Here is a 20,313-nt window from a genome sequence, read left to right on the forward strand (position 1 = left end):
GGAGGCATGCAAATACAAATGGTGCAAAACAAGAAGCTGATTATGACAAAAATAAAAAAGAGAAGTCTGGAGATGCTAATAGGCATTAAGTTTATGAGGTGTGACTTTATTTACATGGAATATTCTCTATGGGTATGAATTTTCCAAATACCATTCGATTTTTCATTTTTACATATATTGAATTCTGCCCCCCACCCCTTGTCCCAAAGTTATTATTTTCTTCAAAAAAAAAAAAAAACTAGAAAGCTGCACTAGGTGAAATGCATGTTGGGGAGAACTGAAGGGAAACAGGCCTCTCTGTGGAAATGCCACCTAAGTTGAGCAAGGCGTGACCAGAAGAGGGACTTTTTGATTGGGGAGGCTTCTGTCTGAAGGTTTCGTTCTTTCTTTTTTTTTTTTTTGTAAAACACACAAGTGAGACTTCTTTAAAAAGAGAAAGAAAAAAATAATAACCTTAACAGAAGAAAAAGCAAAAAGGAACCCAAAAGAAATGGATTAAACAGAATAAGAAAGGAGCAGAAAGGAGAGTTCTGCTTTGGAAAGCATCACTAAGACTTAAATGATTTATATGAAACCTAAGTTTCATAAATGTCTCCAAAAAGTCCTAGGTTTGATTTAACTGGCTCTTATTTGAATCATTTGCTTCTCCTGTGACAATTGTCACCTAATTTTTTCTGTCCTTTGAATAAAAAGGAAATTTAGAAGAAAGACAACACTTAGTACAGCCTTGCTCTTGAATGTCTTTACTTTCCCAAGTATTCAGCTTTGAACACAAACTATACATCATTCATTCATTCATTCATTGACTTATTCAATAACTAACAAGCATCTACCAAGAGATATGATAGCTCCTCATTAAAAGGTGGGCATACAAAAGCTCTGTGGAGGGAAAACTGACCATGCTTGATGTAGATTTGGAGAGCATTTTTTTTCCCTGACAACTGCACCTTTGTGACATCCCACCCTCTTTTACTTGAGAAATTCTGTGACAGTCTCCTCACAGAGTACTTGGTTAGATGATGTAGCTTTGTATAGTACCTGCTAAATTTTACCTTATTGTCATTGCTTCATTGTTCCAGCCTGTCAGTAGTTTGAATCCTGACAGTATAATCTGACCATGTTATTTGCACATTTTTGTGTATTCTTGAAAGTCATTGCAAAAATTTTTCACAGGCCACAGGACTGAAATAAATTTTAAAAACCTGAAAAAGTTGTCACTTATTACATGCCTACTGGACATGCAAATTGATACTGCTGCTTTGGAAAACTGTTTGGAAATAATTAAGCTGAATGTGTGGATTCCCTATAATTCATCAATTATATTCCAAGTTATAAACACACAGCAGAACTGTGTTAACAGTTTTATCAAGGGGCCTGTACAGGACTGATCATGCCATCAATGTTTTTCTTATGTCTTGCTTTTTTTATTACAAAGTGTGATTGATATACAATATTATATTTGTTTCAAGTATACAACACAGTGGTTCAACAGTTGCCCACATTATTAAATCCTCATCCCCACTAGTGTGGTTACTGTCTGTCAACACAGAAAGATGTTATAGAATCATTGGCTATATTCTCCATGCTGTACTACCATCCCCATGACCAACTTACATTATGAATGGGAATTTTTTTATCCTAATATATAAGTATAAATATAAAAGTGCCCTTTTATCCCCCTCACCGTCCTTACCCACCCACCCCAACCTGTCCCCCCATGTTAACTACCGGGCACTTCTCAGTGCCTAGCCATCAGTATTTGTCATAGCCCTAAATGAAAGCAAACTATATATCTAGCCATAGTAGAACAGATAATTATGGCATCTTCATATAATGGACTACTGTACATCAATGAGATGAACAAACTACATTTTATATGCAATAGTACAGACAAATCTCAAGACCATACTGTTGAGCAAAATAAGACAGAAACAAAACAAGTACTGCTTAAGTCCATTTTCCTGAGTTCAAAAAACAGACTAAATAAAACTAGAATGCATAGCAATGAATAGTTGCATGGTCAAGCTATTTTTTAAAAAAAGGAAACAAGGAAATGATTATCCCTAGTGTGGGTGAAATAGGGGGACAGTGACAAGAGGAGCATGAGAGATCTCTGAAATGCTGGCAATTTCTGTTTCTTCATCTCGGTTGAGGTTATGTGGATGTTCACTCCATGGTAAATTACTGAGCTCTACATATGGATTTGTATACTTTTATGTGTGTTTTATTTCACAATGAAAAAGATTTAAAAGCAAACAATACTAATTAGAAAGTCATGTATGGAAGCCCCCCTACAAGATGATCTTCTGGTTCATCTCCATTCCTAATAGCTTAAGCTGCTATTAAGCATTTTTTAAATGGTTGCTTTTATATAGAGCAAATCTTTCAAATAAATCTTATCTAATATTTTACCACTATTGTGTAAATGACATATTAGCATGGAATTGCTAGGCTGGAAACATATTGCAGAAGATATATAGATAAGTCTCCTAAAATTAAAGACACTGAAAAACGTGACAAAGATATATAAGACAATGAACTCTTCTTAAATCTCTGATATAACGAATAGTTAATCCTGAGGTGAAAGTCCTTTAATCACTTACAAATAAGTAATAACCACATTTCATTAATCTTAAAACATATTTTCTTACACCTGTGATGTCAGGGTGCATCTTACAATCAGCTGCATCCTCAATCCTTGTCAGCCTGGATTGAAGTTAAGGTCTTCCACAGAATTTTCATTTGCTTTTGCCAGTACCCATCTGAGACCATTTTAAATTAAATTCTCTGCTTGAGGTTTTTGGACCACTCTGGAAGTGTGAATTCAGAGCTCATACCTGCCTGAGCACTGACTAGTTGTTCGAATTCTCCAGCCACCCCATGCCAAGGTTGAGATACTAGGTTTCCCTTTCTGTGTGGCTACTGTATTGAGTCACTTAATTTTACACTGAACCTATAGCCTTTGGTGGCCCAGCTTTATTTGGAGGACTCCTGTTCAACCACCCTTCTGCCCAACTTGGTTGTGCTTTTCCTTTGTTACTGATACGTAAAATTTTACAATCAGTGGTGTCTTAGATTATACAAAATAGAGGTCACGGGTAGAGGTCTGCTTTTTTTCAAAAAGAAAATATTTAGCCTACAGTTGGGTAGGAAAACCAGACTGATTCTTACATGTATCATTTTGTTTAACCAGGTATTCATCTTGGTTAAAATCTTGTTGCATACTCTATAGTGTTATTTAAAGTATCAGATTGCAGTGAAATTAGTGAACTTACTTTGAGAACTGTAAATTATTCTACAGTATAAAGCAGAATTGTTGTTTCTATGTGCATGCTTTGTGTTTCCTACTTGAATTATAAGACCTATGAAGTCTCAGATTATACTTTTAAGAATGTCCCATTGCCTTGTTTAGTATTGGGCCCATATTAAAGATGTGGTAAAACTTAGTGAAAGTTTGGAGGGCTGAAAAACAAACATATGAGGTTTGCAAGAAACGAACAAGCAAAACTTCCATAAATAGGGTGCATGTGTGTGTGCATGTGAATACAAATCCAGGCACCGAAGCAACGAGAGCTTCTTGGTTGGTCTTTATTATGAAAATATTTTGGTCTTGCCAGGATTAGATTATGGGAGAGTGCATGGGAGGGGATTGGGAATCCTATCTACAATGCTTGCTCCAACAGATTCCATTCACAGCAGTACCAGTACTAAAAGGACCCTCTGGACCATGTGAGGGATTGCCCGGGCATAGCTAGGTGCATTGGCCATTTTATGTATGAATGCCAATCTCAAATAAATCACTTTTCTGTCGGCTGTGAAAGGAAAGAGGATATTTCTGTCAGTAAGTGAATGGAGGATTACTGACTTTCTGACCTTTCCTGACTGTGATAAAAGATGACTTCTTTTCTTTCAGCAATACTTCAAAAATGGAAATTGCTCTTTTAAATGTATGATGTGAGAATGAAGTAGGGAGCCCACTATTATTCCATAAATAGATGGTAGCAGAGGGCACCCCTTGGGAAAGGGAGAAATTCTCATTAGGGCTATTTTTCTGAGAGCTGTCAGTATGCATGTGTTTGCATGCATCCATTTAAAGACTGGAAAGAGGAGGAAGCAAGTCCTGACTGGATGTATTTTTAAGGCTCTATTCTTACTCCTGCAGCACTTAAATATAGTGTGTAAAATACAGCACTCCTAAATGCCTCATGCTATGTATGTTATGTGGATGATTCTTATAGCATTTTCCTGATGAAGGAGTCAGGAATGCAAAGTTATTTTGCCTTGCATTGTTAGATCCAAGTAAAAATGGAGAGTTATGACACATGCATTTTCCTTTGACCCGAGGAAATGTGACAGTTGCCTGGCATTTCAAAAACAAAGGGCCTCTGCTGCTCAGGCCACAGGAACAGAATATTCTAAAGGATTGGACTTTTTGTTAAATGTGTTCAAGGATCTCTTGAAGGCCTGAGAAATTTGACACCATGATGATGATATTGAGTATTTAGTGATATCAAATATTGAAGCAACTAAAATGACCCAGAGGAAGTCTCACCATATTCCTGAGGTCTTCTATCAATTAAGTCTTAAGGAACCCTTCTTTCAGTAGTACCAGTTGTCAGGACCACTGTTTTGTCTCACATTCTGGGTGTATGTGGCTTGTCTGGGTGACTTGATGATACTGTTCACAAAAAGCATGCATCATGTATTATACCAGTGGATGCTTCTGGTAATGGATCACTTTGGCTTAAGGGCTCAGGGCCCTCTGCTGTCATACAGAATCACAGAAAAATGTCCCCAAAGCTGAAATTCACATCAATCAATAGAACTTTATTTGGAAATTAAATAGGGGAAAAAACCCCACTCTCAAAGTGGATGATTTAGCCCCTGGATGAAAGATGTGGAGATGACAGATAATTTAACTGCCTATAATACTTTGTGCTAGGAAGTAAAAAAATCATACTAGCATGCCATTTAAACACCTAAATATTTTTGATCTCATTGCAAGAAAGAATAATTGTCCTTTTGAAGGTGTCACAGTGCATCTGATATTGAAATACATATGACATCAGTGGATTTTCATGAACAAGTAATGATGTTGTCTTAAAACACATTCACACACAGATTTGCCTTTAGAATACAATAGCAAGAAGTGGTGGGTTGGGGGTTACTTCCCATCTCTTGAGTTGGGAATACAAATACTGGGGGAGATTAAGTCCTTGACCTTGGGTTGTCTGTGTACAACTACTTTTTCCTGTATGGAGCTGCTACATTAGCCAAAGGATGGTCCAAGAATAACCATAACCATTAGGTTGACTTGCTTAAGCACCCATGCAGATCAGGTGGCTAGAGGAGTTGGATGAGTAGACTCCTTTTCCATATGCGAACAACAGATTCACTCCAACATGCTTGATTCTACTTAGGTTTGATTCACCTGAGCCCAAAGTAGCACTAGAGTGAAGACAATGGAACCGTGGTTGATGGCATTGTGTGTATTCAGGTGTCACTCTGAAATCCTTGTGAGAAGCCTTAAGTCAAAAGAAATAGCTGAAGTCAGCAGAACTAATGTTTTTGGACAACACAGGTGGATGGTGCTCTCTGTAATTGTGCTGCACGATAACCCTTATGGGCTAAGGTAGATTGCCAATGCATTCTAAACAAAATATGGGGCACATAGTACCATGAGTGGCTTCAGAGATTCCAGGGCTTTCCTGCCATCTGAGAGTCATTGATCTTTCTTAGCAAATGACTTTGATCCTGGAAAAAAATATACACACAGAAGGGAGAGTTTACACTAAAATATTTTTACTTAGTTACATTTTACTGTGGATGAGACAGCTGGGAAGAATTTTTGATGGGCAATAGAGTGTTAGGCACCCTGGGATGGGATGGGAAGTGTGTCAAGAAATCTTCATGTGCTTCCCAATTCCTTTTTTGAGATTTAGCGCAACCTGAATACTGAACCTTCTAACAAAGGATGCTTTGTCAAACAAATTCTGTTGCTTCCAACTATAACTGGCTTATTCAAAACAGGAAATTACTGGAAGGACACGGGAGTATTTCATGTAACGCAAGGCAGCTTGACTTTATAAGGAACTGGGACCACGAACTCTTTCATTCTCTCTAGGTCTTACATGGTCCCTCTTGATGCTTCTCTCTGCACGTCTATTTCATTCCTTTCTTCTCTGCAGTTTTTCTTTACATCCTTGCACACACCCCAGAACCCCATAGTTTATGTATTTTATTACTAGCTACATGCAGAGACCAATTCCAAATAATGGGCAAGAGAAACAGAGGGGACTAGCTTAAGGCAGGAAACGTCTCTGCTGTAATCACCTCTGACCAGGGGTACAGGGTCATGTGGTACAAATATGGCTGCCTGCTAAGTACTCTGTTGTTCTCAGAAAATCATTATGGGAAGAACATAGACTCCAAAGCTAATCAATTACATCAACCTGTCAGGTTTCTACTCTCATACAGTCCTGTACCACACAGTTATGACTAAATGTTAAGCTTGGAAGATCCAATTGTTTGATCTCCTTTTCCTGTAGATAGTTCCCCCAATCTTCACTTTTACTTTATATTTCCATAAATTGTAAATAACTCTAAAAATGCTCCAGTTCCAAAACAGATAATATGCAAACCATTCTAAGTATATACATGCATGGAATTTGTACATATTTATACTGGTAAATTAAAAACAGCCTAACTTTAAGAAAACAGCACATTACATGTGTTTTCCCCACCCAAACAGCACCATAGTCCAACAAGCCTAAATGAAGCTAAACAGTGTTTTTGATTTTTTTATGGGTATAAGAAGTCTTAATTGTTGCCTCAACTTTCAGAGCATTTCTAATTCAAAGATGTCATGCAATCATCGGCAGCAGGAGGTTGCTGTATTTAGGATTGTACTTGAACTTCCTAAATCTCAAATACCTGGCTAAATATGTACTAATGTTTATTGACTTTCTGATATCAAAAGGGAAAGAAATAATTTTATTCATGCCTGAAAAAATACGGGTGACAGTTTTTCATGTCTTGAAAGTTGGTTGGAAAGGTATGTGCTAAATACTGAGGTTTGCAAATACTCTTAGAATAGATTTTCCAACTCTACTTCATTAAGCTACATTAAAAAATATCAAGGTATTCAGAAAATACAACTGGAAATTTTATATGAAGCATTATGCCTCCATAAGGATGTCTAAATTATGTCGAATTTGTTCCAACAGTGAACAGCATGGTGGGAGTTCAATGGGAAATAAGCGATCTTAAGTGTTAAATGTTTTATGTAGGGGGGCAAAATTTGCTACCCCAAAATACGTCTTTGGCATGTGGACTATTTCAGGCTGATTCTTTTTAAGAAATGGAAGACTCAAGTTTTTCTTTTTTGCCTTCCTCCCAACTGCATAAAAAGAATTTAGATGGACAACCTGCTCTAGGAAGGGAGCTATCACCACACATAACTTCATTGTAACATGAACTGAGGTGATGTACAGGGAAGAACTTAGCAAGACCTTATTACCAGTCTTCTCTGTGTCCCATTGTTTCTGGATGGCCCAGCAAACATTTGTTTACCAAACATTTACTCTTGTCATTCTTCCTATGAATTTCCTTCCTTCTCTCTGTAGTCCCAGACCCATATCCACCTCTCCTTAGTCCAGAATGATATATATACCTCATTTTATCTGTTTTTATAATGTCTCATGTTTATATGGATTCTCCAGAAGGACATAATTAAATTTGATTTTCTCCTGTTAATCTGTCTTATGTCAATCTGATTCTTAGACTAGCCAGAAGAAACTTGAAGGGTACAGGAAAATTCTTCCTCCCCAACAATTAAAATTTCTCCTTTAGCTTCTTTCAAACATACGACTATCCAAATCGTTAGCACAACCGTAATGGCTAGATCATGTTAAGAACTGGAAAATTTGTTCTTCATGTCAGGAGTTGCCCCATTCCCACTGAGCAGTGATAAGGCCGCAAAAGGGGGAGTCACTCTCCAAGAACGCTTGATACAGAGCTTTGCCTGGGAAAGATTCCCAAGCATGATCCCCTTATCTTTCCAGTAAACACAGCATCAAAGACCCGCTGTGTTTCTCCATTTAATCCTCAGTAATTTAACTCCCCAAATTTAAAATAATCTTAAGAGAAATGCTTTCTGTTCAGGTTTAAAACAATTTCTTTCAACTTTCCCTTATGAACTATATTTTTACTAAAAATAATTAAATAGGCTGTATCATATTATTTTGTATCTATGACAAATTCAAACAACCAGGGGGCAGTCTTCAGTCCATCATATATATATATATATATATATGCAGTGTTTTAAGTTTTACTCTATGCCTGACTGCCTTTCTTCTTATACAGTATAAGAAATGCTTCTAGGTCACCCACAAACTTATTTCTCACCCATGCCAAAATTAGTATATAAATATCTAAACTGTTTAGATACTATTTTCTTCATTAATCCTTGTCACATGCAGAAATGGAAGTACTCAAGGTTTTTGCTGGTTTGATGACATGGTTTTCCAGTACTTGTTCCAAGCTTCTTTTATAATCATTATTCCTATGAAGTCATTCAACTTGGAAATAATTGCTTGCCAAAACTGAGTCCCTCTGGTGAACCACTCGACACAGCTTTAGTTTTACAAAGAATACCATTCTTTGTATGCTATTAATCTTGGCTAAGAAACACCACACAGTATTCTTCCCACTTAAACAGCTCAGCTCCTGTTCTCTTGGTTACACTTTAGAAACACTAGACTTACTGCTGGAATGTAAATGTGTATCTATCACCTAGCCGGTGACTCTGAAAACAGACCTTCCCAACATAGATAATACAGACCCTCTGCTATGGCAACATTTAATAGTTGTTAAAAATGTGGAGGACTTCCCAGTCTGAAAACCTGCCTTATATAAGGTTTCTGGCATTTTATTACATGGAGTTTGTTACTTAGTCTGATTTTAATGTTGACATTAAGCAGCTATGATAACATGTTCATAAATCACGAGTTAATTTATACACATAAACCAGTGCTTTCTGTGAAAATACTAAGCACTTAATTCTAAATTTACTCTTTTAATCTAAGCTCACACTTCTGAAAAGCTATTAATAGGTCATAAGGTGAAAAGTTTATAAATAAATTAGAAATCCAGGTATTCAGTGGATTATTCTAGAGAATACAAAATTACTACCAATTTATTTTCTAACCAAAATGAATTAAAAGCCATCAAAATGCAACACTGTGTTGACATAGTATGGGCCTGACTTAATTAAACAAACTGCTAACAGGCTATATGGACATTACGGCAAAGCAAATTGAAATTGCCTTCCTGTTTCATATTCACAATGAAATCTCTGAGGCAAAGGATTTTCCCTTGTCCAAGCCAGTGAAGTTATGTCTCCAATGTCTTCCAAGTTCAAAGAAACTGGGTCGTGGATAATTATCAGGCAGAACATGTTGTAAAGGTGTTTTGTCCATGAGAATTCTGTATAAAAATGAAAACACTTTATACTGAAAATAAAATACATCAAGCGAATCATGCTACTCCGTCAAATTGGAATAAGGCCATTGGAAAGGAAAATTTCCAAAATCAAAGTTTGTGAAAATGTTAGAATTTCTAACTGTTAAATATGCATACTTTTGAAAGTTTGATATTAAATGTATCAGGGTTGCAGACAATTTACAAAATTTTCTTCGTAGCAGAAAAATATATTGTGAACCTCTCAAAATGTGAGGGTTCATATGACACATGAAAGAGTATCTTCACTACAAAAATATATATTTTACATTCAGACTATTTTATCTAAAATGTAAGTTTTCTCAATTACATATGGTTCTATTTATATTAAGAAAATTTTCTGACAATCCATATAAAGTGAATTTTGACTAATTTAAATTTCTTTACAGATATACTCACATTTTTATATACACAAAGGGTGATGTGTAATTTTGACTTTAATTCTATTCTTCACATACACACGTGTGTATATGCACATTGAAAATTTAAAGTGCCTCTCAAATTAAATATAGACTTCAGGAAAGCCTGCTTTAACATACCTTGCAAACACTGAAAACTAAGCAAAAACCAAAATAGAGTAACAAACCCTTTTATTACTTTTTTCTAATTGTGTGATTAGAAAATAGGAGAAACAATAGCCTATATTGTACCTTCTTCTGTGCACTTTAAAACACTGTTTAGAAAGACATTTAATATTCTTTCTTTCTTTAATTGTTCATATAACTCAGCTTCACAGCATAGCATTTTCAGAGAACATTCGAAATGAAAAGGCTAAATTGTATACAAAATAGCATGTCATATTTACCTGTTTTCTAAATAATATGTATTATAAAGGAGAAAATGAACTGAAGACATATAATTTAGGCACCTGTTAAAGGGTCTGCACAGTAGAGAAGACTCAGTCAAACCACATCAGTGAAACCACTTTTATTTTTATTTTTTCCATGTAGATAATTTCATGTCAGCTACAAAAACCATGAAATGAAGAACCGATTGTGAAACTGCAAACTCAAAACCACTGGAGTGATAAACAGGTGCCCCCAGAGGACTGTTACAAAAAATAATCAGAATACCATGAATTCATATTTAAGTAGTGAACATGTATATTTAAAAATAATAAATATAGAACAGCAGGAGAGAAACTAATAGCATAAACAGCATGAAGTACATTTTATTTTTTAAGACAGATGAAGTTTCTAGGCACAGTTTTAGGCATTAAAGAGGACACAGAGGCATAGGTTAGTGTGCGCTGCTCTGTACAAAAATACAGTCTGAATAAATTACATTGCTAGCCATACAATTGGACATCACTTACCAGTCAGTTCATTGCATGTTTAATAATATACAGGTACATGCTAATCCATATATATCATTTATATTTCAAACACGTAGGTCTCTCTATATTTGTCTTTAAAATTTACATGTTGAACTTACAAAAAGCTAAACAGTTGTGCAAGAAATCCAAATAACTAGCCCTGCTGAGTACTTTATGCTATATGTGTGTATGTGTATGTGAATATATATCTCTCTAAGATAGACAATGGGTTTGTAGTTAACAGGTTTGCTCGTAAGAAAACATCCAACAAACCTCAAGCTGCAAAAACATTATGTTAATGTAGGTGAAAATTCACTTGTGTTTATTCTGATAGACAAAACAGTGTTTCAGGTGAGCAACAATAACGTTCATGTTGTACTGAGCTTGTTAGTAATGAAAACACTTTCAAATATTAGTGATGGTAGAAATATAGCATACGGCTCTTCACCAGGAAAGGGGAAAGTTATATAATAAGTCTACTTTCCAGTAAACTGCAAATGTGTGTGCCTTAGCCTATAATATATTCTGTCATTTTCCAGCTTGTCATATTGACAGAGAATGAAAACTTGGTAAAACTTGAGATGTGATATTGGTCTAATAGCACACTGCATCCTCTACTAGGACTAAGAAAAGCGCCTCATTGATGTCAGCACCAACATACTGTTCTTCCATTATTCACGAATAAAGAGGTTCTCTCACAATAGAGAGTGTTAAGTAGCCGAATTCTCTATCCAACAAATCTATTTCTCATGCTGCTCTGACAATAGGTAATTAACTGCAAGACAGTTTGGCCCAGATTTTACTATTTGTCAAGAAAATTGCTTCAAAAGAGTCTGTAATACTACTATCCTTCTGGAAAACTTCCACTCACAGTTTCTTATGATTCTATATAGAATCATATACTTTTATAATGGTTTCTCTCTAGCATGCATTTAATCACTTCTATCATTGCTAAAATCAGAATAAGCCTGGTTCTTCTTGTTTACTTTGTGATTCTATAGAAAAGTTACAAGGCAAGAGTTTTTTTTAAGCATTTGAATAATAAAATAGGTTTTTCTTTCCTGCTGTTTTGGCAACAGATCCTAAGACAAGCTGAAAGCAGAACTCTGCTTTGGGAAGGAAAGCAAATTATTAAATACCACTGATGCGGTCCTGCTCTTAACAGATTTTGCAGTACAGTAGAACATAGGTACATTTTAAGTGATTTTTCCAGTGCTTCTTTCTGCAAGAGGGCCAAAACCTGGACATAACTGTTTTAGTGTCTTTGTTAAGAAAAATATCATTTATAAGTTTTATATTAGAACTGTATATTTGATATAAAAATATGTTTATAATTAAACTATCCAAGTTTGTGTATTAAATAGGATTATCACAAGTTTGCATTGTGAGATAGTTGCAAACTTATTCCCTATTATTGACTTTTCCTTCCATTTGAGCAGCCAGCAAATGATTCCCTTAACATAAATCCATCATTACTGTGTGCACAAATCAGTTAGCCCATTAGTTAATTCAGAGGACCAGGTAATAACCAGATGAATTCTACTCCTCTACTGAGACATTTAGACATTTATAAAAATCTATTGCTATTCCTTTTTCATAAAGACATTTAAAATACTTGAAAAAGCAGCCTTCTATTTTAATGAATTTTAAACAAAATGATCATCCTAATTGCTACTCTCTTTTCAACTACAGCACTTATAGAAGAATCATTTTCCGATTAACACCATTTCAATTCTTCTTCCTATACAATTCTATTACAACTTTCCAGTCAAACAGTAGAGTACGTAGAGCAAAAGCTTTTAAGGTATATGTGCTTTTGTACATTAAGTAAGCGTGAATACCGATCTAAGCCTCTTAACAACGTGTACAAAGTTAGTGTTCAAATCACTTCACTAGAGCAAACATTAATTTTACGTGTAATAGGCAAATGCATGATGTAGGGCTAGGGAACAGCTCATTATCATTTATACTAATGGTTCACCTTCTATAAAAATATTTAAGCTGTTACATATGCACGGTTATTTGCTGTAATGTTTAGTAAATGATTTAAAGGGCAATTGGGACAAAAGCAATTCATGCATATATCTTTCTAGTTGCCCCAGGGAAAGTAGAGCCTCTCCATTTTCCTCATTCTAGATATGGCTGAGGCACAACTTCTAACCACATAATGAAAAGCACATGTCTCTAAGTCTTGACTCCCTTCCCAGAGAGATGCTGATTGCCAGAGCATAATCTCCCACTAAAAAGAGTATTCATAAAGGTGGAATATGTACCATTAACCAGTTACATTCAGAACTCCCATTAATGCCAAAGGGCAGTTCACTTTTCAAGAGCTCTCTCAAATAACCGAGGGCCAATGGGTGGGCTAAGCAGGTGATAAGCACTCTGAGAGTGGAATCCTTGTGGGTGTAAAGGAACTTCTAAATGTTGCTTATGCCAGCTGCGCCCCTGCAGGCAATAGGAGACTCAGGCATTTTGCACTCCAGCTAGTTTCTCACAATGCTTGCTGGCATTTAGGACCCTTCACTTGTCAAGAAAAATGACATGAACGTATTGGAAGTTTGCAGCATTTGCCTATGTCTAATCAGCTCTCTTAACTTGTGCAGGTCCCTAACATGGATGTAAAAGGTGGTTATGATGTTGACAGCCAAAAGGCAAGACGTTAAATCAAGTAAGTAAACTGCTTGATGCTCCACAAGTGTTTTAGAAAACAGTGAGTTAGAAAAGATGCAGGCGTAATCCTTTTGTTGAATGGTTGTTTGTTTTTAAATTTGAGACTATTGGTTCTAGTAGTAGTCTTCGTAGTTCTTAGGGTTCAGGCAATAAAGGATGGCACCCCCAAACGAAAATATAGTTGCACCCCAGGCCAGGCCATAACCCCAATTGAACTCATGGTAAATTTTCAAGCTCACAGTTTCAATGAACTTGATTGGGTAAAGGACCAGGCTGCAAACCTGTAGAACAACTGAAAGAAAAGCAAATCAAAATTAGAAAAATGTTAGTTACAGGAAATATAATGATACAACAAACAAACACACATATATATGAGAATTACTTTTTAATCAATAAATATAAAAGCCAAAATATGTGAAGCATCGCTTATTCTAGATGGTATACTTTAAAATACTAATGGTTTTTCTATTTCACAATATAGTAAGAATTACTATATTAATAATCAGTAAAACACTATAATAGTATTTGAAGAAATAATTAGTACAACAGAATAATTTATATGAGTATACAAAGTAGCGATTTTCACTTTACAAATACATACATTATTATCGCTATTATGGCAAGTAGTGGTAGTTAGGCTAAACTGTTCCACTATACAAACCCTGTAAATAGCTCCCTAAGGACAGTGACCTGGGATACCAGCTAAAATCCTTTTTACTTATTTATGCTCTTAGGGAACTGGAGAATTTGAATTCATTTGTACTGATGAAACTGGTCAACCTGTGATTTAAGTCTTGCTTTCATTATTGTTGCTTCTAACTCAGCGCAGTATTTCACCAATTCCTACCTTGATGTCTTTACTTCTATTACTCTGATGGAAAACTATTTTCATACTTTATCTCTCATCCAGTCCATACTCAAACGTCATCTTTGTCAAGAAGCCGCATCTAATTATACATTTTCTATTAGATATAACAGATGACATTTACATATTTATTCCTCACCTACTTTTAAAAAAGAATTAATTCGATGAAGGCAGAGGAGATAATGGTCCTGGAAAACCTAACCTAATGATGGCTATCTACAATAGAGCACAAAACTTGGCTCTTAGTTCTTAGTTAAATCCTAGTACCCTGTGAGGGCTCAAGGGGAAATGTGGTGAGTCATACCTAATGAAAGAGAACAAACCGATTATCAGGAAAGGGAAGGGTTTTTGTGTGTGTTTTTTTGAGTATCTAAAATTAAAATGGTATTTATCCTGTGGATATTTTTACATGAGAGACACAGGATTATACAAGAGATGATGTCTTCCATTCAGGATCATAATTTCCTATTAGATCAAATATTATATAATTTCTATTTTATTTAAATCAATTTAAGTAGAATTCACGGGATGCAGTGGCCTCATTCTCTACTATATGATTGCTAACATCCTCAAAAACAGAAACTCTTCTCCCTGAAAAATTTGGCATACAGTAATACTTGACAGGGGTTTGGCAAACTACCAAATCTAGTTTGCTGTTTGTTTTTGGAAAAAAGCTTTATTGGAGCATAGCCAGGTGTGTTCATTTATATCCTGTCCACACTACGATGACAGGTTTCTGCAGCAGAAACCATGTGGCCCACAAAGGCAAAATATTTACTATTTGCCCCTTTATTATAAACTTTGCCAGTGTCTGATACATAAACTTTTGCTCAAAACAATTGTTATTTACTACATCTTAAAAATACTGTAAATTCCAAATGTCAACAACAAAAACAATTAAGGAGTAGGAGATAAGAACATACTTTGATATACTAAAAAAAGATAGTTTATTACATTTCTTAAGAGCAATAGGATGGATACTGTCTTTAATTAACTAGAATTTTGTGCTTTAAAATATACTCTCATCTATTCCCACTACCTGCGAAAGATCATTATTACCAATATAATTAATGTTCCTAGAAAGTCTAGGAATGTTCCTAGAAAGTCTATTTGTGCACAGACCTGAAGCACAGATACAAGACCTGCACAGATACAAGCCATCTATCTGTGGCATAAAACTGATGCATAACAGAAAATTCATGAGGGCAAGATTACTCAAGATCATTACTTTCCATCAGGCTCTGACTGCGGGGTCAAGTGACCTTTGTGGAACCAGATAAAAGAATTCCAACATCTTTGCCGCAGGGCCAGCACCGGCCCACCATACTTCCACATTATTACTGAGCAGGTGGCTATATAGGTCCATATAAAAGGAGAATCTCTCAACATCCAAAATGGAAATCACACCTTATTTATAGTTTAAAAATCTCAGAAATAAGTTTAAAGTCGTTGTTAGGACAACTGACAGCATATTATACAACACACACTTCATCTATTTCCAGCCAGTAAGTGTTAAATGTATATTAATTTAAAAATATTCAGCTGGCTCTGTGCCTTTGTCATGGAAAGGGAGCTCTGATGTTTTAAATGTCTTAAAACTAACAAGAAGTCAGTGGCTACCAACTATGAAGTATGAAGAAAAAAAAAATTCCAAAGTTACTAAGCAAGTTCAAAAAAAAGGCATGTCTCCGTTTTCTACCTTTATCTCACATCTACCTACCACTTCAGCATTTTATTAAAAATAATAATAATAATAAGGGAGAAATGTGGGATTCACATATAAATCAAGTATAAAAATCAAACGAATAATCATATTTGACCTGATTGTTTATAGTTCATGATGCGTGATCAAAACCGAAAGTTTCTGTGATATGACTGCCCCTTGCACTGTTCACCATGTAAGAACTTGTTCGTTATGCTTCAGAAGATTGGAGTCTGTTGAGAATTAGGCTTGGGGTTGATTAATGATTGTGCATTGAGTCCCCTATACAGAATTTTATTATTGTTAACAACCATTTGATCAATAAATATGAGAGATGCCCTCTCAAAAAAAAAAAAAAGGCATTTCTCCTAGGTCTCTATATTCTGGTCACTAGTCAAAGCATGACTGATGCTGCCTTGACATGACTGAAATATGAATGTGAATTAGGAATTGTAATTCATTGACTCATTCAACACATTCATTCATTCAATAAATATTTGAATGTTTCTAAAGTGAGACAGTTAAGGCGCTGGTAACAAAAGTTGCTACTCTCATGAACAGGCAATCCATTAGTAAATAAATACAGAATACAACAAGTATTGCTGAGAAACGAAAATACAAAAAAGCAAGACAAGATGGAGGGGCACAGGCTGCTTTTTTAGACTAAGAGTTGAGGGCGGCCTTTCTGGGGAGGAGTCATTTGTGCACAGACCTGAATGAAGTGAGGGGTGCACATTCATATAGCGGGGAGTGAGCAATCTGGGTGGAAGGCATACGCAGTGCAAAACTTCTGCCACAGGAGTACACTGGGTACAGTGAAACTTCAGTAAAGATGTGGTTGTATCAAGAGAGCAAGGAAGGGACTGGCATGAGATGAGAGGGACAAGAGAGCTGGGGGCCTGTTCAGGAATGGCCCTACACACCATGGTCAGGGGTCTGGATTTGATTCTAACTGCGCTGCACAGCTGCGAGAGGAGTTTGAGCAGAGAAGTAATAATTTACCCACATTAGATTCTAGAAGAATTATACCGCTTCTTTTGTGAATCAGCTAGTATCTGGAGTGAGATGTTTACCTAAACTGCTTTTAATATTCATTTCAACGTGTTTTATTTAGCAAACATTTGGCCTCCAGGGTACAATATGTCCCTCTAATGGAAAAGTGGAAATACAACTTCATTAGGCTCCACTGGCATACTCTTCTGAGCAGCTTTCATAGAGATAAAACTTTATGGTGTTCAGCCAGATGAAAACTACCCTAAAACGTTTTATGCCTTTGACTTAATTTTACTCTTTGGAATCACTGAGAAAAAGGCATGTAATAGCAAAATTGAGAAAACAGATAATCCCACATTTGTAAATAATTTTTTCCATTTAATAAAAATAACATAGATGCAAGTAAAAATGCCTCCTTGACTTTTATAGATGCTGTAAAGAAAAAACAAACAAACCTAAGAGTCCACAACTCAAGAAAACACCACCACACTGTATTTCTACTTTACCACCGACCAATGAAATGTAACAGGCACTAGCTGTGGTATTCTCTGTGCTCTACCTTAGAGGCAATGTGGGTAAAGTTGTATAGCATTTTAGAATTTGAAGGGAATTTGAGGTTCATTTGATTCCCCCTCCCCACTTTTTTGAAAAGAGGCAATACAACTACCAGCCCTGAAATTGTGTGGAGAGATGCATAACAAGAATTTAGATGTACCGATTCTTGTGTTATTTCTAGTTTTAAGGGGGTATTTTTCACTGTTTTCAAAATTGAAATATTCAAAATATTTGATATTTTCTTCTAAGAGGATATTTCAGTATTTCAACAACCATTTACTGGATGTACACTGGGTTCTAGGTGAAAGGGATTAAGATATTTCATACTTTATAGTGGAGAAACACAGAAATAATTATTCCAAATGAATGTGTTCAACAGTAGTTACTAGAAGCATGTTCACTTCTAATCCACTCATCATGTGTTTACTGAGCTCTGACAACATTCCAAGCACCACACTTCATCCTGGCAAAATAAGAGAGGGTATTCAGAAAGGAAGCTCCATTTGAACCGGTTCTTAATGGATGGACAGGATGAGGTCAGAAGTGAAAGAGGAAAAGACCTCTAGGAAGAGGAAGCAGCTCGTATAGCACTTAAAGATATGAGAGTGTGCTTGTAGAAAAGGTACATGGGTTGAAAGAAGGGTACACTCACACGGAGATGTTTGGTTCATACTATAAAAGGCGTAGTGTGTCATAAAAATAATACACTGGTTTCTCCAGGGAGAAATCTTGGAGGTTTTTTAAATTGTGGATGCTGTTGGTGCCCTGTCTGTATACTCTCATCCTCATCACCCCAGTACATGTCTGTCTGACTTCCAACTGTCAACACCTACACTTCTTTGCCTGACTTTTCCTCTGGCCACTAAAGCTACTTTGTCTGACTTTAGGGGCGGGCCTGGCATTCTGGGAAATGAAAACTGCTGTCTTCCCATCATCAGCAATAGCCCTTTCCAATGACTCTCAGAATATGGTTTATAAATACCCAGATCCCCAGGCCTTCCAGTGAGATTACTCTGAGGTGTGTGTTATATACTGGTTTCTAGAATTTTGCCAGGAAGATTAAGCTACAGCTGCTTATGGCGACAACTTGGTTTGATAAGGCACTCTCTATTAGCTGCCTTCCCTTTCCTGTGTCAATTTCCACATCCTTTATTTTTTTTTACCTCCCCAAATAAGTACTTGCACTTGATTCCTGGTCTCAGGTTCTGCCTCTGGGGAAACCAAAAGGACAAGTGACACTAGCCTTGTATTCCAGAACGACATCTCATGTGTTTATGTGCAAGACAGAATAATGCAGAGGAGACTAGAGAAGGACAGGCCCCTAGGAAATTAGTCAACATGTGCAGACCCGTGTGTAGTGATAACTAAGGTTGATGTCAGCAGGAAAGAAAGGCCAGAGAATGTAAAGAAGAGACTACGGATAGAAGAAAAACTGAAGCTGGGTTCTGGGAAAGAAAAGAAGAGCTACAGACATTTAAAGTCAGATGTTACCAAAGAAAATAAAACACAGTAGGGGAAGTGCAATTTGGGAACCAACAAGTTCCATTTGGGGAAGAGTTATGTCCTCAACTAAGGCAGTAATGGTGATTTATGCAAAGAAGCTACAGACTTAGAAGATAATTTTAAAGAAAAAATTGATAGAACTTAGCAGCCAAGTCCTTAAATATAGAATTTACATAAAAGAAATGGTAATTTGGAGAATAAAAACATTTGCCCATGAAGGATTAATATGAAGCTATCCATTCCTTTTCTTGTTAGAATTTACTCAGTACCTAAACCACATATTAAATTAATTATTGGCAGTGATCATGTAAACTGTTCTAGCCAAAGGACAGTTTGATATTGATAAAAATCTAAAATAGGAGAACTCCTTTTAAGTTTGAAATCTAAGCTGGACACTAATTTTTCTGTCAAAATGTAGACTGAAATACCTCCAGCCATCTCTAATACAGGGTGGTGAGGAGGGCTGCCATATGCAAGCCTCTAATCAAAGCTCAGAGATGGAAAGTGGTCGCAGGATTCTGAAAAACAAAGTTACCATTTTGCATAAACATTTCTTTACAGGAGGCTTTTTGCAGATGTTACAGAGAGGAAACATCATTAGTAAAATTAGTGGGGATTCTGTTGTTTAAAATCTGAATTATAGAAGAGTGGGAATTTTCTGCAACTTGTATCAAAGGCCTTAGAAAAAAGGGAAACAATCATCGTAAGTCCAAGTGGGGTATAAAAAGATCTATAAAGCCAGAGAATAAAAGAAGAGGACCCAGAAAGAGGCAACCCCTCTAATTTCACCAAGTCTTTAGTGAGAACTAGATGCCAGTTAGCAGAATCTCATCGTACATTATCTGTCACTGTCAGTTAGACACTAGGAAATGTGCTGTAGTCAACTGTGCTGGAAACATGCACAGCTTTCATGATGTGTCTGGTTCAGTCATGCTGTACTGATTGTTTATGGTCCTTATGACATCTCAAGTTGACTTCCTTCAGGTGCTGCTTCCAACAGATGGAGTAACTAGAGTTACAGAATGGACTCCAAATGAAGTACAGTTGGCAGGTGAATTTAAAATTCAAGGCTGATTCTGCTCGTTTTCCTACGTGTTGTACGTACCCCAAGCGAAGATGGTTCATGAATCCACCCACACATGAGCTTTCAAGCCAGATAGATGCCCTGAACTGAAACCCTTGGCTCTG

General features: G+C 36.2%; 1 protein-coding gene across 1 annotated transcript in view; it reads right to left on the bottom strand.

Annotated features, from left to right (window-relative positions):
* Nucleotides 1-10,431: 10,431 nt before the first annotated feature.
* LOC118934030 (transmembrane protein 47) overlaps nucleotides 10,432-20,313 on the bottom strand; it is a 28,860-nt gene continuing 18,978 nt past the window's right edge. Inside the window, exon 3 of the mRNA XM_036929129.2 lies at nucleotides 10,432-13,799. Coding sequence (XP_036785024.1) covers nucleotides 13,621-13,799 — 179 coding nt within the window. The 3' untranslated portion in view covers nucleotides 10,432-13,620. The remainder of the gene's footprint in view (nucleotides 13,800-20,313) is intronic.

Source organism: Manis pentadactyla, chromosome X (assembly GCF_030020395.1).
Source record: "Manis pentadactyla isolate mManPen7 chromosome X, mManPen7.hap1, whole genome shotgun sequence".
NCBI lineage: Eukaryota > Metazoa > Chordata > Mammalia > Pholidota > Manidae > Manis > Manis pentadactyla.